We start from the raw sequence: 18454 nt of genomic DNA, 5'->3' as shown, positions 1-18454 counted from the left end.
TATGCATGTATACATGTGAGTAATGTCTGTAATAAGTAGTGGCTGTGATGAAATCGCGAGTGAATTAATTTCGGGAGACGATAATGCAATTTTATCGTCGTGTATAAAACAATATTTTTTTCCATAGCGAGTTACGTTTAAAAAAAAATTGTGCTGGGTTGGCGTTGGTTTCTATGTAATTTGACAAATAAATAAAGCTGTCTCTTTAGTTGTCAGTTTTGAGTCAATATTTTTTAATTCTCTTTAGTCTCGATTGCTGATTGAATTGGGGCCAGAAATGGCTCAAAACGGAATAAGTAAATCACCAACAGATATTCAGGCTGAGGCGACAAACGCCATATCCAAACTACTTCCATTTAAATCCCGAATAACTTCTGAAAAGGAGTACAAAACTTTTCAAAAATGGAAGCATTTAAAAAACGTGCGAGAAGAAATAAAGTTTTTAACCTATCCTCGCTGTTAAAGTATCATTAAATTTAATCTATCATTGCGGTTAAAGTACTATTTTATCTACTATTTTTGATAGATATAAGGCAATTTTGACAGTTGCTGTGGAAAAAGATATTAAAATACAATAAGTGTTTGCATCAAGCCACCTTCTCCTGTCCCGCCACTGATTCCAAAGGGCCAGAAGCTTTTGCATTTTGCGTGTCGTAAGAGAGGCCACAACTCTATGTTATTTGCCACGATGATTATACATAATTGAAATGTTTAGTGTTTTTGAGAAAGCGGTACGCACTGAGGCCCAACAATAGACATTTAGAGACGATTTTCATGTAAAAGTTGCCAACACATCGCCTTGTTGCCGTATATCTATAGATATCTTTTTAGAATTGTTATATTTTTGTTTAATAATTGTGTTTTCTAACATTTTTTGGTACCTCGTCTGTTTCATGCAAGACAATTTTTAGCAACTTTCAATATTCTGAAGTCATGAATTTACCAATTGAAGATAATATTTTTGTCCATATTACTAGTGTGTCCTTACACATTTTCTTCAAAGTGAGCTCTGAAATAATTTATGACTGTATTTATAATAAGTAAGGTCTGTCTAACGTTGTTTGGATAGTCTTCCCTGACTGAGTACTGAGATTTGTTCTACATACGTTATGAATGACATCAGAATTGGATTATCCCTTTTTACAGAAGAAAAAACTTTGAGCACATCATTAACTACAACAAAATTTCGATTTGGCATTATAAATGCTTAACTGTCTTGGTAAAATTAATATTACACGTTATACCGGGTGCGTCTTAAAAGTGGCTCACCCCTATAACTTTTTTATTTCTTCAGATAAAATAACGAGATTTGGTACGTTAGTATATGACATAAATTAGAATTGATTGACGTGTTCAATTATTGTTGGTCACTTCCTGTTTCATCGGAAAGAACTACAACTTTTCATTTTTATATAGCATCCTTGTTTTTTACTTTATTTGATAGAAAATTATACTCTGCGAATAGAATGACATATCATATTTCCACTTTTGACATTTTCTTATAATAGGGTTTATTTGAAATTATTGTGACATGCGGTTCATAGCGACAATTAGACTCGAAATACCAAGTGTGTGAGACACAAAAAACAAGCGGCCCATACATTATCAAACAAATTGCGCGACACAGGCTGTTGCGCAACGAGTTGCCAATGTATGGTAACGTTTGATGCCTTGCGCAATTGTTTGATAAGTTTCAAGAATGTTTGAATTCTTTGGTGCAACAGGCGTTTGCGCAGCGCGTTGTGTAGTGTATGTGTGTGTTGCGCTTCGTTGTGCAATATTTTAGTTCTTTTAGTTCTTTCATCCAAATTTTTTGTTTTCTTTTTCGTTTTTTGTTATCATTGACATCATTTACGGTATATACGATAATAATTGAGGCAATGACAATTGAGGACATGATTATTTCTCAAACAATGCACAACTTTTAATAAAAAGTTTGATCAAAATTTTACTAAGTGCATGGGTGATGCAGTTGCGCAACTTTTTTGATAATGTATGGACTGCTGAATCAGTTGTGCAACGCAACGTTACGCATCGCTTTGTTGCGCAATTTGTTTGATAATATATGGCCGCTTTAGAGGATCAAATCTATTTTTCAAGGCTCCTTGACTAAAAATTATTGTTTTTAACAGAACCACACTCTATATTAAAATTTAAAATACGATTTTTTAAAGCGAAAATGCTAAAAGTTGACATATGATATGTCATTTTATTCAGAGTGTCATTTTATATCGAATAAAGTAAAAAATGGTGGGTGTCTTTTAAAAATCAACCTTTCATGTTGATTTTGAAAGTAATTTCCGGTGAAACAGGAAGTGGCCAAAAACAGTTAAATACTTTAATCAATCCTAATTTATGTCATATAATACTAACATACCAAGTCTTGTTTTTTATCTAAAAAAATAAAAATGTTATAGAGGTGAGGCACTTTTGAGATGCACCCGGTATACCAGGCGTACACTCAAATTTTCTAAGACTAACAAATATTTTTTTTTCCAGATCCTCGGTTACGACATAGTTGGAAAGGCCATGATGTCCTCTACTTCCCCTTTACCGACAGTATTACCAAGTACCACGTCGCCAACGCTACTCTGAATTTGTTTCTCCGAACCAACAACGAACGACGCTCACAATCGGACATATTGATCGAAATCTATAAAGTGCACAAATTGGGAGATCATTCCGAACCGCCCATCTTGGTCAAAGTCCAGAGCAAGAAAGAGACTCCATCACCAGGCAGGGGACAATGGTTTCAAATTGACTTGACGCAAACCGTCGGAGAATGGTTTAAGTATTCTAGAGATAACTTCGGATTTGTTATTAATGCCACCGTTAATGGCAAGAAACTGGCTATGGTGGATATTAGTGCGGAGAGATCAAAGGTAATGTTTATTATAACCATACCATACCATAGGAAACTAGTAGCTTTACTCCTTGTCAAAGCCTTTGTTCTTTTTCTGTCACTTTATATGACCTTGTTCTCGCGTCCCGTGACCACTGACGTAGCTGTATAGTCGTGGTCTATCATTAGGCAAAGTATAGTCGTGGCACTCGCCATAGTTTCACAGAGATGTATTTAGGAAAATATCAGTTCACAATAAAATAAAATAAAAAAAATTGATTATCGAGTAAAAATTTGCTTGAAAGCAGAATATTTTCACATTTCGTATAAGCAACAATTTTTCTGTATCTGAAAATCTTCTGATGGGAAGAAATGGGGAAAAATATATAATGACATATTTTTATATTATTATCTATTTCAAAGATTTTCTACAACTTTTTTTAAATTTAAAACAAGTTTAATTTTAATATTAATGTGTTTGTTTTGTTGTAATATATTGGTTAGGTGATTTTCATTTGATAATAATTAATACATTGAACAACACATTGTACTAAATAATATAATAACATAATACCGTATGATCGAAAAAAAAACGGCGTCCAGTTGGCTTGGAAATGACGATCAATGACATTCCTCATATAATTTTACATATAAAATGATAGCGATCTTCATTTCATAGCCATCGCTGACGCCGTTTTTTTTTTCGATCATAGGGTATTTAAACTTCAATAATTGCTAATAAACATTACAGAAAGTTAAAAAAAGAACCAGGGCCGTCCTTAGACTCTGTCCAGGGCAGCCTGGAGCAAGCCCGAAAAAATGCGCCCCCCCCCCCCTACAGACAATCGTTTTTTTATTAGTGGGCAGTTTGATCCGAAGAATCAGGTGTGAAAAAAAATTATGAAAGTTGTGCCACAGACGGTAACGAATATTATCAAACGCTTTTCGGAAAAAAAGGAAAGAAATATTGCAAGATTTTCAGAATTAGCATTTAAATTTTTTTATTTAAAAGGAGTGTAACATCGTACCTAACAAGAATAAAAAAAAACATTATAAGGTACATTAGCCCAACTAACACCTAAAACTAGGTAATATAAATTATTATAAATTATTAACAAAACAAAATTCGTAATAAATACATAGACATAATCCTGAGAAACAAAATTCCTAACATGGACAAAACTAAAACTGTTTTTTTGCTTTTTTTCGGCGAACTCTGAAATAAAATCGTCGATGTTCAGACTGTTCTCTATTTCGTGCTCAATAGATATTAAAGATAATCCGCTTAATCGTTCTTGTGTCATACTTGATCTACAGGTAATTCTCAATTATTTTGAGTTTAGAAAAACTTCTCTCTCCGGTTGCCACTGAAACCGGCAGCGTTAATAAGATTCTTATGGAGATGTAAATATTTGGAAAGTTTCCAATCAGATCGTGAATTTTTAAATATTTTAGTGTTTGTTTTTTTTGTGTTTAGTGTCCTGAAGCTCTAGGCCATAATATCATGTTTGTCTCCGTCCGTTAAATAGAGATGAAGATCCACACAATGCTTTGTTATTTCCTCTCGGTTGATATTCCTGAGAACTGTGAAGTCGTATAAGAACGAAAAATAGTCCGAGTGAGCTTTTAATGGATTGTATCCAGGACAGCAAAGAAAAATTCGATTTTAAACTTTTCCTGTGGATCTAAAATAGGCTCATCCACTGATTCATACAAAACCTGTCTAGTTTTTTTTCTAGGACGAGCTCTAATGTCATTAGTAAAAACTGCTTCAATTTCCAGCTCTTCTGCCAGCTCTGCAGCATCCACTAATATTTCTCTAAAATGGTCGTCAGTCCTTATTTTGACAAAATAGTCGTCGATAGTTTTAGAGCTTTTGTGGACTCAATGTTGTCGAGTTTCTCATTCTGAAGCAGTTTACTAGTTGCATTTATACTGTTGGAAATTTCGTACCGAAAATGACCATTTTTCTAAAATGTAGTACTGATGTACCGAATTTGGTCAAAATGTACCGAATTCAGTACAATTGTACCCAAACGGCCGCCCTCAAATTTGGCCGCCTGGAGCAACTGCTCCTCTGCTCCACCCCTCAGGACGGCCCAGCAAGAACCACTCTGTTGGAATCAGTTAGTATAATACAATAGGTTGATATCAATGGAAGTGAATGTAGCAGCAAGTTAAAATAATAAATTCACAAAATCCATAATTGAGTTAATATATTTTTGTATTAACAATACATAATAATCCTATTTTTATTTGAATGATCTTTTCTGCTTTGTAATAATTTAAATTTTAACAACTGTAATATTTATCAAACCATAAACTATCGTAAGTTGTTACTGTTAAGTAGAAATGTCCTAAATTGGAGGAAACAGAAAAGGTGAAAGCAAATGTAATTTCATAGCTAAATAACTTAACTATATTTTTAGGGTCACAATATACGGTGATGGCGATTTATCAAATTATTATGGATTTAGTGACTTTGGAAAAAAAAACGTAATATACAGGGTAGTCCGAATTTTATTCAGGAAACTTATAAAAACAACAGTAAAAAGTTCGTATAAATTTATGTTAAAATTTTTCGTTTCAGAGATACCGGGTATAGAAATTTCATTTTTTATATTTCGGCTTTTTCCAAATAATTTCTGATCTATAGTCGATATTTGGATGAAAACTGGTGTCAGGGTTTTTTTTTGGCACGAGACATTTAATTTCGATGGTAATATGACTCCTACTTGTAGGGAGCGGACCTATATGCTATTTAACTGTTTTGAAGAGCAATAACTTTTTGTCCGAACCTGTATAAAACTACTGAGTGAAAAAATATACATTTCCGTCTTATTTTACGCCAAACCGATCTCTTGGTAAAAACCGCTACGAGTAAAGCCGGGACCCCATTAGTCAACACGCCACGCCACGCCCACGTCATGAAGATGTGTGCGTATGTTTTTCCATTTAATTACATGTATTGCGTTGCATAGGCAACACGCCACGCCACCCCACGCTATTGCACGTGTGTCCTCTGTTCCAGATCTCATGTGTACACTTTTCCCATGTCGCGACACGTGGGCATACGTGGGATAGCGTGGCTTTTGGCCTAATGGTGTCCCAGCTGAATGGTTCCCAAGAAATTTGAATATAACTAGTCAATTCATGTCATCACTGGCGAAAATTTAACATGTTAACTAGATAATTATTAGACCAAAATAATAAATTTGAAATTATTTTGAGCTAAAGGTTCAACAGAAACTGTTTTATCATCATTTTGTCTAAAAAAGATGATTAATGTAAATAAATAAAAAATTCTCAAATTTATTATTTCAGTGACTATCTACTCAACGTGTTTATTTTTTGTAAATAATGACATGTATTGACTATTTGGCCGGTCGTAGCTCCAGGGGTAGTGTGTCGATCTGCGGGGCGGAAGGTACTGGGTTCGATCCCCAGCCAGTACCGTCGCTTTATTTATTTAAATAAAAATATTTATTTATCTAAATAGAGCGATCAACGAGCCGCCACCTCCAGGAAGGCAATGGTAAACCCCCTTGAGTATATTTTCCTTGTACAGCCTCTCAAATAGTGCCGTTCGGATTCGGCGATAAACTGTAGGTCCCGTGTACAGTTGTACAAATATAGGAAGAGACTTGGGGATAGCCCGGTGGCTTGGTTATGTATATTTCTCACGTCTCTAGCTATACTTGTTAAGTTGTACTTGCGAAACACTGATGACACACATCACAAGTACATGTGAGAGGTAGCCAACGCTCTATACCGGATGATTCAGATTTTACTAGAATAACTTCAGGTATCGATAGAACTAACCGAAATAATTATACCTAGTTTGTATTATAAACCATACTCCAAAAACGCTTCCGCTTGGAGTAAAATGGCGCTAAAATTTGAAATATTTTTCAGTTTTTATTTTATTACTCGTAAGCCAGAAGATCTAAATACTCAAATGTTTGGTTAAATGCAAAGGAAAACGTGGCTGATATGTGTGAAAAAAATTGGATTAATTGCTATACAGGGTGTTGTTTTTGTGAGTGTCAACTGCACGGAACCTTGTAGAACTTTTTTGTCGCACGCCACTGAATAAATTTGTATTTTTTTCTGATACCTTCCGTCTTTTTACTAACTTTTCTTATTTTTAAATTTTTTTGATATCTCCCTTAGTTTTCGAGATATTCCACAAAATTCCGGACATGGCTTAGCTGCGTTCGAAAATTGTTACTTAATTAGCAGCAAGGCATGCATGGAGAACTTAATTCAAATTTTGGCGCCATTTTACTCCAAGCGGAAGCGTTTTTGGAATATGGTTTATAATACAAACTATCATTATTTCGGTTAGTTCTATCGATACCTGAAGTTATTCTTGTAAAATCTGAATCACCCTGTCTAGAGTATGGCACTGTAAGAAGATTGACTATTTATATTTAAAATATCTTGAGAACGGTTATTCGTAGCGATTTTTACCAAGATACATTTTTACCTAGAAAATGTGACAAATGTATATTTTTTCACTCGGTAGCTTTATAATACAGGTACGGACGAAAAGTTATTCCTCATCAAAATAGTTAAAGAATCTGTATGTGGCGCCCCCTACAAGTAGGAATTAAATCGACGTAAACACAGAAATTTTATAATACATGATTATTATGCTAATACTAAATATTAAATAATTATTAAAAAAGGTGGACATTTTAAACACAACATTTCAATATTTCTTATTTATTAGTCTACTTTACTTACTAACAATTTCAAATAATACTACTTACAATGTTGAAGAGAAATAGAAAAAAGCTACAGACGATAAATGAATATCTGCTAGTTATCGTAATTAATTTTAATGAACTATTACTAAAGCTCTTATCAGAATGCAAATGGATTCTAAAATTACAAAGGACTAAATGAAAACATAAAAAGATATCTCTTACATTCTTGGTTATGTTATTTTTATTCAGAACTCTTATTTTAATTAAATTCGTAACAGACCGGAACTGCGGAACCATTTTTGTTTTACCGTCTATTACACAATACTAAGTATCTAACTTGTATGCTATTTGTATTGTTTAAGGTTAAAATAACAACAAATTTGTTGTGTCTAAATTTATTAGGAGATGCACTGGGTCGAATTAAATTGACCACAACAGAATGTCAAACAAGATATGTTTTCTAAATCGTTAGGAGATAAGAAAGCTATGCATGTATTTACGGGGTGCCTAGTTTTTAATATTTTAGAATAATAGTGTTATCATTGGCTCTATTTATAGACGTATTTATTTTTTTTTTAAACATCAAAGAAAATATTTATATAACGCACTAGTTTTAGTGTCAGTGTCAGATAAAAATTACTTAAGTTGGATTTAAAACGACGAATAATTAAGTAAAATAATGTATCTAAAGAATACAGTTCAGATTTGGCATTATATCAGCAAAATAATACATTAATTTATTACAATAATTCTCTGCCGGTGCTGCCACCATCGGAGAATATCGTAAACAACTGGTATATACCAATACACGGGTTTAAATAGGGCGTATACGAAAAAATTATTATTTAATTATTCTAAAAGTATTATAATTTATTATTCCAGGTAAAAAAACTTTTTAGATTAGTTCAACTACGGTAGCTAGCATAGTTTTACGCACCGATCTTGCTAACTGTGACATTACGGGGGCTATTTCGGTTATAACGATTTTTTTTTGAAGGTACATAATTGTAATTTTAGAAGATGTTCATAAAAGATGTAAGCACCAGTTGATTAAAACAAGTATACTATTAATATTATAGCGTTTTTTAAACTACCACTGCGAACGGCAGCTTTTCATCGGAAAGCAGTCATGGATAAGGTATTTCACTGGAAAGAAACTAACTAACAATAATAAATAAAAAATACAAATAGTATTGGGTGCCAGGCATGTACAGAGAAAGAAAACACAGTTGTATATTATTTAAAACCAGTCCCGGATCTACAATTTTTTTGAACCGGGGCAAAAAATTGATAGTAGCGCCCTCTTTCTCCAGCGCAGCGTTTGAAATAAATTAATTTAAAAAACGTACAAATATCTAGATATACAGTAAATATCAAATAAACTTTTAGACACGTGATTAAGCTTGACCGGCACAGCGTTGTCCACTTTTATATATTTTCCTTTAATCAAAATATTTTAGGTAACAAAAATAAATTAATTATAAATATATAAACAGTTATTATTTACATCAACAGAACTCACCTTCTTAACAGCACTTAAGGAACATAAAGGGCCATTACTGCTGCTTTTCCATAGTAAATTTGCGATGGGTACTATCTTGTACACTTCGTACTAAAATAGGTTCTAAAAAGAACAATGTTCGACTGCAAGGTCTGCTAGTAAACATTTTCGAGCTTAAAGTATCAAAACACTAATTATTAAAACTCGCAATGCAAAACTAAAGTGTTAAAACGAATGACAATGTCAGGAAATAAATAAATAAATGCGGCAACTTGACATTTTTTTACAGCAGAGCTACCACTTGAATCCTCAGCGCGAAATTTAAATTCCAATTCGTCAGCAGGGCGTCGAATATGTCCATGGTTGGCAACAATGAATTTAAAAATCGCGCTCTCGATTACGTAACTAAAAGTTTAATTGATATGAAATATAGGTAGGCATTTTTCGTAAACGGGACAGTTTAGACTAACTAAACGTTTTAAAATTAAATGAATACTTGGTAGAAGAACGTAAGGTGCATACTATGCGCTTTGTGGAGCAATTTTTCTGATTTTCAACAATATTATATTATGATTTTGGCGCCCCCTGACACCGGCGCCCGGGGCAGGCGCCCCAATTTGCCCCCCCCCTTAGATCCGGGGCTGTTTAAAACTAATGACTATATTTATTCATGATGTTCTATGATGGTAAATAACATTGTAGAATTCTAGCAACTATAGTGGTTATAATGTCGAAGAAAGTTATGTTAAAAATAGTACTAAATATGTTCTATGAAAACGACTATGATAAAATACAGTACATGTAAAGTTATAGAAAATATATGAAAGGTAGCATTACTTTATTTAATTTGTTATATTTTATACGATATTAAATCTGAGATGTTTCAAGCCGTAGATTCTAGAATCTATGTTTGGTTAGTTATCTGTTAAAATAGCGCAATAATAATATCTATAGAAAGTAATACTATTACAAGACGTAATGTAATGAAATCTAAGATCTAAATCATATTTTAACTACTAAAACGACATGAATAAGTTCTTAACGATCTAACCACTAAACATAGTCTGTACGATATTATTTAAGATGTACGTTATTATGTTAAGACTGAAAATGTTTTAAATGTAAAATGTAAAACCAGAACTTAAATCTAAACTTAGCTGTGTTTGTTCTTGAAGCAATCCTGTTTCAAAGAGTAGCAGCGTGAGGTGGGACTCGTATCTCTGTACTTTGTCTCGCCAATACAACAAAAGGGGCCAGGATGAGGACACCATGAACCAATACAGTCGTAACTATCGACTAGCCTTAAAGATAGGAGCAAAGCAGCATGGGGCCTACGCCACATCCACGCTGGGGCACTCTGTACATAGGATAAACTATCCGTACAGGTAACACTCGTCCATCGGACACCTGTCCGTAGGAAAACTATACATGGGAACACTACCCGTAACTTGGAACACTACTAGGACCTTGGATAATGCCCGTACCTTGGATACTGTCCGTACCTTGGACATCCAACCATAGGACCCTAAAAATACGAAACTCGTGTTTAAAACCTACCAAGGTGTAATAAACACAATAAACCTACCTCGAATTACATCCGAGGGCTCACAATATTAAACAAAGAAACCTTTCTTCCATTTAACATTCTGGAGGACAAAAGAAAACTAACGTGTCAGCAAACACCAAATACGAGTTGAGGTGGGCCAATCCAAAACTCTACCCTAAAAATACTCAATAATAATATCGAATCTAAAAAAGATAATAACTCGTCTTTACCTGTAGCTTCGAAATGGCAGCTGATTCAAATTATGCAGCAAGATTTAAATTACCATTTCTAAAAACTGGGGTACAATAGAGCGGCAAAACAAAAGTGAGGTTAAGCGTGGAGAGCGAAACCTTGGAGCGATGTTGACAGCGCCTCCACAGAGCAGTGAAACGATTGCAGGGTTGACTAGAGAACGTAAAAATTACGCCAAGTGCCCCAAACAAATGATCAGGCCTGAACCATGGTATAAAGAATACAAGGTATGATCTATAGCGGCTCCAATTTCGTTCAGTTCGCGCATACCACCTGTGACGTCACTAGGAAAATAATGAATAAATAAAAAATAAAGAAAGTTGACAGGAGATCTGCATTTTTTGGGGTTATGGTTAAGAATTGTTTATTTTTAAGACTTTTCAGTTCGTTTAATTTAATAATTACTAAAACCAGCAGTTTCAAAAATATATTTAAAAATAATAATTATCTATTAACATGGATTTGGACCATAATAGGTAACAATACTAAATTTATTTCTATATTCGGTATAAAATTGTTTATTAGGTTTTTAGTTTGCGATGTTTATGGTAAATAATTTTTATGTTCATTGCCTCTGAATTCACATGAGGACAGAGATGAGGATATCTATGGAAAAGTAACCACAAGAGAAATTGTTACATCATTTAAAAAATGTTGGGAATTATATTGTTTCCCATCGAAAAGTAGAAAATGCCAATGCAGATGAATGTATTGTAATTGTGATAGAAGTAATTCCAAGGGTGAAGTTTATTATAATTAGTGACCTGTGCTTTTCTTTTTATATGTAGATGTTTCTGGTTTTGAGAATAAATCGGTTGAACGAAACCCAAAATTTAGAGGTATTAAAAAAAGTATTTGCATACCCAGAATATGCCCATCAAGGATTATATAGCTCAAATTTCCTTTGATTGTAGGCAATTATTCAATGCAAATTAACTTTTTAAGTGATTGAAATATTCAATAGTTTACAATATGGTATATCACTGTAAAAATATATTACTTTTAGGTACAATTAGGGCCAGATACATTTCAAAAAGTAGAATATTATTTTATATTAAATGAGGTATTGTACCAACAATCAATTTATATTAATACCGCAGATTAAAAAATAACAGAATAAATAGTTCTTTCTTTTATACTACAAAAATAAACTATAGAATACAACAGTATTTAAAAAAAAAGTTATGTCCCGCCGAGATTCGAACCCCGGTCTCTCGCTTCCTAGCCCAACTCCTTACGCACTGCTCCATAGGAACTTGCTTAGCGATAATTCAATGACGGTATATAAACAAAAAAACAGGTTTATAACAATACCTTGACGATTTAAACTAGCGCGCGGAGCGTGCTGACCAATAGCGCCTGTTATCACCTGTGACGTAGCGACCAACCTGCGCAATATCATACCTTGTATTCTTTGTACCATGGGCCTGAACGATACGGAATCCGGTGACGATACGCCAGACATCATATATCATATATAAAAAAGACATGTAACGAACTAAAAACGTTACAATATTGCAAGTTATAATTTATCCTTTCATAGTATCTGCCTATTTAATTTTTTAAGTATGTAATGGGCATTTTGTTTACTGACCTGTTTTGTCGAGTTGCTTGAATCCATTTTTGCTTTTGATCAAATCGGTATGAGAAGTTGTGTAGCTATAAAATGTTGTTTCGGGAGAGTTGAATATCCGGGAAAGTTGATCTATTGAATGTTATTGTACCCAATAACCACATAACTACGCCCTCCTTTTCGTGTTAACATTTTTTTGACAATTTTATTAACATTTGAAATTGTCACGACAGAAAGCGACGCCCAGTTCGGGTTCTATTTTTTCACTTAATTTTTACTATAAGAAACAGCGTTACATCACACAAACCTCATACCTGAGTGTTTTATATTTTCAATAACTGCACTATTAAAAACTAAAATACTTAAATATTATAACAAAGCCACAATTTTAATATTATTTCAATGTGATTAACAGCGGAACTGCGTGAAATACAAAGCCGAAAACTTCTGATTCCTTCGGTATCGCGCGCTACGGTCAGACTTTTTAAAATCAACTGTAATGCACCAAGCCTATTACGCGAATTGTTTTGACGATGAGAAATCAGTTAGAAAATCTAACGCAGTGAACGCAGAATTTATGGTTCTAAAAAGTTCTATTTTTTTATAATTTGTTATTAAGGACTAAAGAGCTTTGGAGAATTATAAAATATTAACCATTTTCGAATAAGCAAAAACTTTTGTGAGCTTTTTTTTTTCATAAAAGTTCATCGTTTTATTTTTCTCAATAAGTTAAAAATAAAACTTTTTCCTCTTGCAAAGAATGTCCGTGAACGTACTGTACCAAGATCTTTACCGAAAATATGTTAAGCAGAGCAAGATTTATCTGTTCTGTCATATCGTAATTGAGCCTAGTTATTATTGATCTTCTTGTTTACCCAACATATTTCTGATTAAAGTCTTTATATAAATTTTTATAAATACGACATATTAATATTGTTACGTTTTGTTAAAACAAAGCAAAACTAACGAAGATTATTAACATAAAAGAATAACATTAAAAATTATTTAACACTCTTTACAGTTTAAAAACGACTATATATGTCTTAATAATATATGTCTAATAATTTGTGTCTCAAAGTCAAGAAACAATCCGCGTTCAAAAGTTTTATAGTTCGTCTTGCCAGGTGTCTTTCTTGCCAGGTATCCTGCCCATTGCCATTTGAGGGATTTGACTCTGCGGATGACATCTGTTACTTTGAGTCTTTTCTCGTATCCACTCTATTCTTTTACAGTCTTTCTTGGTTATTCCCAGCATATTTCGATCCATTGTGCGTTGTGCGACCTGCAGTTTTCTTGTGATGTCCGTTTTAAGTGTCCAGGTTTCGCATGCATAGGTCATGGCTGGTAGGACACATTGGTCGAATGTTTTCTTCTTTAGATAGAGTGGGATTCTAGATTTGAATATGATTGAATATGATTGAATTTCTTCCTTGAATATATCATATTGGTATAATATATAAATATCATTTTACCAATCAAAATGTACAGTAAGCAAGTCTATTTTAATTTTTTTTAAACTACACTTCCCCAATAAATTAACGCACAACAAAAAAATAACCAAAAGTTTTAGTTAAGTTTTTGTCAAAACCACTTATCCGATTTGGACGATTTTTTTTTGAATGATAGGTTATTCTTTCCACAATGTTGCTATACTAACTGTATTTTGATAGGAACCCTTTTATACTAATACCGCGTGTAGCAATTATAACGTGTTTTTTTAATAAAATTTTTGACACCCTGTAGAGTTGATCAGTTACTGTATCAAGTTAAAATTGAAATCACATTTTAGCCTTATCTTTTTTTACATTTTGTTTTTTTATTTACTCCATTATCTTCCTTATTACACGAGAAACAAAATTTTATAGGATGACATGATTTAATATTGGTTTTAATTAACATTTTTCCATTTTACTCACTAAAGTAAGTAGCAGGCTATGGAAAAACACGGATTACCAGTAAATGTCAAATAGAGATGCTAGTTTCTGTGCAAACTTGTAGACCATTAGTATCTCTGAGCTGAGTTTGAAGGGTCCGAGCTGTTACGAAACGTTGTCTTAATGTTGAGAGTTTTAAAAAACGTTCCTGAATCGGATTGGTTCTTCGATTCCTGCCTTGTCCCGGCCTGCGACAATTACTCCCAGTATCTCTTACCGTTGTATAACTCGTGAAATGGTTTGAGTGAGTTACATTAAATCGTTCACCAATTCTTCGGTAGCTCCAACCTTCCTCAGACAATATTAATGCTTGAGCACATTCTTCGCCAGTAAGATTTCTTGTTTCACGTGCACGTTGCATATTTTTGATATAATAAAAGGACGAAAACGAGTGACACTGACAACAAGCATCTCTATTTGGCATTTACTGGTAATCCGTGTTTTTCCATAGCCTGCTACTTACTTTAGTGAGTAAAATGGAAAAATTTTAATTAAAACCAATATTAAATCAGTCATCCTATAAAATGTTGTTTCTCGTGTAATGATTAAGATAATGGAGTAAATAAAAAAACAAAATGTAAAAAAAAGATAAGGTTAAAATGTGATATCAATTTTAACTGATCAATTGTAACTGATCAACTACTCTACAGGGTGTCACAAATTTTATTAAAAAAAACACGTTATAATTGCTACACCCGGTATTAGTATAAAAAGGGTTCCTATCAAAATACAGTTTGTATAGCAACATTGTGGAAGGAATAACCTATCATTCAAAAAAAATCGTCCAAATCGGATAAGTGGTTTTGACAAAAAATTAACTTAAACTTTTGGTTATTTTTTTGTGGTGCGTTAATTTATTGGGGAAGTGTATTTACCATTTAGTGGACAATTTCCAAATTTAGAATCAATAACAAGAATTAACATTAAACGTTTAGCAGTAAGACTGATACAACACAGGCGTTTTTAGTATAAATGGATTATTTCAAGTCATGAACTAGTAACTTGAAAGATTTAATTTTATACTTGAACAAGATATTATGGTTACTTGAATTCATTTATCATTAAGAACATTACATCCATAGAAAATGCAGCCAACCAAAAACAAACCAAAACAAATATTAACCTCGTCAAAAAAGTTCTATGGGTATTTCGTCACTTAAAATTAAAAAATCTACAAAATAAAATAGTTTTTTTTGTCAATACTGCTGCTTTAATCCAACGGAGACCAACATGTCAACAGTGATTTACTAATAAATAAATTTGCCTAACTATCTGATAACAAATACTTAATGAGATAAAAGCTTTATTCAGAACCTCGCAATTAGTGGAATAAATTAGTGGTTTCAATTACATTTTATACTTTTTTTCCATAGCAACTGTTAAAATTGTTTATATCTATCAAAAATAGTAGATAAAATAGTACTTTAACCGTAAGGGTAGATTAAATAATGATACTTTAATAGCGAGGATAGGTTAAAAACTTTATTTCTTAATTGCTTCCATTTTTGAAAATTTTTGTATTCCTTTTCATAAGTTATTCGAGATTTTAATGGAAGTAGTTTGTATATGGCGTTTGTCGCCTCAGCCTGAATATCTGTTGGTAATTTACTTATTTCGTTTTGAGCCATTTCTGGCCCCCCAGTCAATCAGTAATCGACACGAAAGAGAATTAAAAAATATGGACTCAAAACTGAGAACTAAAGAGACAGCTTTATTTATTTGTCAAATTACATAGAAACCAACGCCAACCCAGCACAATATTTTTTCTACTCGTAATAAATTCCTTGAAATAATCAGTTCTGAATATTTTTAAAATTGTTTTATACACGACGATAAAATTGCATTATCGTTTTCCGAAATTAATTCATTCGCGATTTCATCGCTCGTGAATTAATCTTTTCGGTCGACGATAAAATACCATTTTATCGTCTTGTATAAAAAATAACTATTAGATTACGATCATTCACAATATCTTAAAAGTACAATTAAAATTAATAGAATATCCTAGCAACAGCTTGCGGTAGTCAGTTGTATCTATCGAGAAAGCTTGTTTAGCTTTTAAAACGATCAACTTTTGATTTCTAATCACAATTTCTCTTGACCGATGATAATCAAAGGCTTAGAAATTCAAAAGTTTGTTAACCTTTTTTTAATAATTGAAAATGATTACCACTAATTTTAACGTTCTGAATGCTTACATTGAAATTAAAGACAAATCTACGCTAATTGAAACCACTAATTTATTCCACTAATTGCGAGGTTCCGAATGAATTTAGAACTAAAAAACCTAAATAACTGTAATAAAGTTAAATGAATGTTAAAATACTAATCTCCTATGTTTCATTTCAGGCCCCATTTGTGGAGATATCCGTGATGGAGCCCAAGCGCCGCAAACGCCGCAACGTGGGCCTCAATTGCGACGACAAAGCCTCGGAACCCCTTTGTTGTCGCTACAGTTTCATCGTGGACTTTGTGGAAATCGGACTGGATTTCATCATAGCTCCGAAACGGTACGACGCGCACATGTGTTCAGGCGAGTGTCCGTATCTCACGTTGCAAAAGTACCCGCACACACATTTGCTAAAAATGTCGTCTCCAAATTCGGCCGCACCCTGTTGTGCTCCCCGAAAAATGTCGCCCATACACATGCTGTACTTTGACGAAAAAGTCAACGTGGTGTTTGCCAATTTACCGGGCATGGTGGTCGACAGGTGCGGCTGTTCATAATAAACTGCCCAGACGCTAGCCAAGTGATTCCGTTGTGTGTGCTCCGAAAGTTAGTATTGATCGGTTGTGAAAATTGTTGAACTGGTTGTGTGGGATGTGGTATGGTTCTAAACTTGTGCGGGCATAAGTTTTCATATGTTCTCTATTAGCATAAGTTGCATTTATGTCAAGATTTGTTTGATGGTGGTAGAAAATAGCTAATTTGAAAGAAAACTGTTGTGTACAACTTCCGTTGTTTTTATTCACTAATTTATACGATTACGAGTTATTCTATCTTCCTCTCTTCTATCAAATAGATACTAACAATAAACATTCTAAACTACATAATTTATAAACTAGTTGATTTAGGAATGTTAACAATAGAATTACGTTTCTGGTATATCGATATATCAATAGCAGAACATCGAAGTATCGATATTCTTCTAACGATGTTTGTGAAGAAACAAAATCGTCTATTTTTAAATATTGACACTTTTAATTCTATATATAACTAACTGGGCTAACTTCTTCCACTTAAAACGATATTTATTTGAGATGCCACGAATAGTGATTTTAGCCGAATACCGAATATTCGGTCGAATCACCCAAGGAAGTGTTAGGGATCTTCTTATATCATCGTAATAGTATGAGAGCTAGCAACGTCGGGAAAACAAGTATTTTAAGAAAGCTGGCTCTTTAATCTATCGTTTACTATGCTCTCTGGAACAGCTGGTACACGTTGCATTCTCTACTGCGCATTGAAAGAAGATTCTATATTTTTATTAGTCCTTTAAATTCTAGTATTGAATATAAACTGACCAAGTCTCCATAGCTCAGCGCGTAGAGGTTCCGACTTTCAAGCGAGGAGTCAGAGTTTGGGTCAGGGCAAACACTTTTTTATTTTATTTACGTTTATATTCTGGTAGTAAAATATTAAATAATTCTGGTGATTAAAAATAAAACAAATATTTAATACTTTACTATCAGAATATAAACGAAAATAAAATAAAAAAAGTTCTTTGTAGTCGGAAGCTCTACGCGCTGCGCTATTGAGACTTGTTCGATTTATATTCAATACTAGAATTTAACGGACTAAATAAAAAAACATAGGAGCTTCTTCCGATGCGCAGTAGTGAACGCAAAGGGTATCGGCAGCCAGACGGGCCGCATGCTGTTCCAGAGAGCATAGTAAAAGATATATCAAAGACCCAGCTTTCTTAAAATACTTTCTGGAAAACGTTGCTAGCTTAGACTATTTTATTTTTATTACTTATTTTCTTAGACTATAAATAGAGACAGACTTTATCGTAAAGTTAGTTTTTTTGTGGATTTCGTTTGCAATACCGGATTTCTGAAAATTAGTTGCCTTGATTCTGAGCTGTTATAAG

General features: G+C 33.3%; 1 protein-coding gene across 1 annotated transcript in view; it reads left to right on the top strand.

Annotated features, from left to right (window-relative positions):
- LOC115885033 (growth/differentiation factor 8-like) overlaps positions 1-17779 on the top strand; it is an 82569-nt gene extending 64790 nt beyond the window's left edge. The window contains exons 2-3 of the mRNA XM_030903775.1: positions 2500-2882; positions 16710-17779. Of these exons, the coding sequence (XP_030759635.1) occupies positions 2500-2882; positions 16710-17087 (761 nt within the window). The 3' untranslated portion in view covers positions 17088-17779. The remainder of the gene's footprint in view (positions 1-2499; positions 2883-16709) is intronic.
- Positions 17780-18454: the final 675 nt, after the last annotated feature.

This window comes from Sitophilus oryzae, unplaced genomic scaffold (genome assembly GCF_002938485.1).
Source record: "Sitophilus oryzae breed Bouriz unplaced genomic scaffold, Soryzae_2.0 scaffold_359_pilon_pilon, whole genome shotgun sequence".
Taxonomy (NCBI): Eukaryota; Metazoa; Arthropoda; class Insecta; order Coleoptera; family Curculionidae; genus Sitophilus; species Sitophilus oryzae.
Note: the sequence above shows the minus strand (reverse complement) of the source record. Positions and strands in the feature narration are given on the sequence as shown.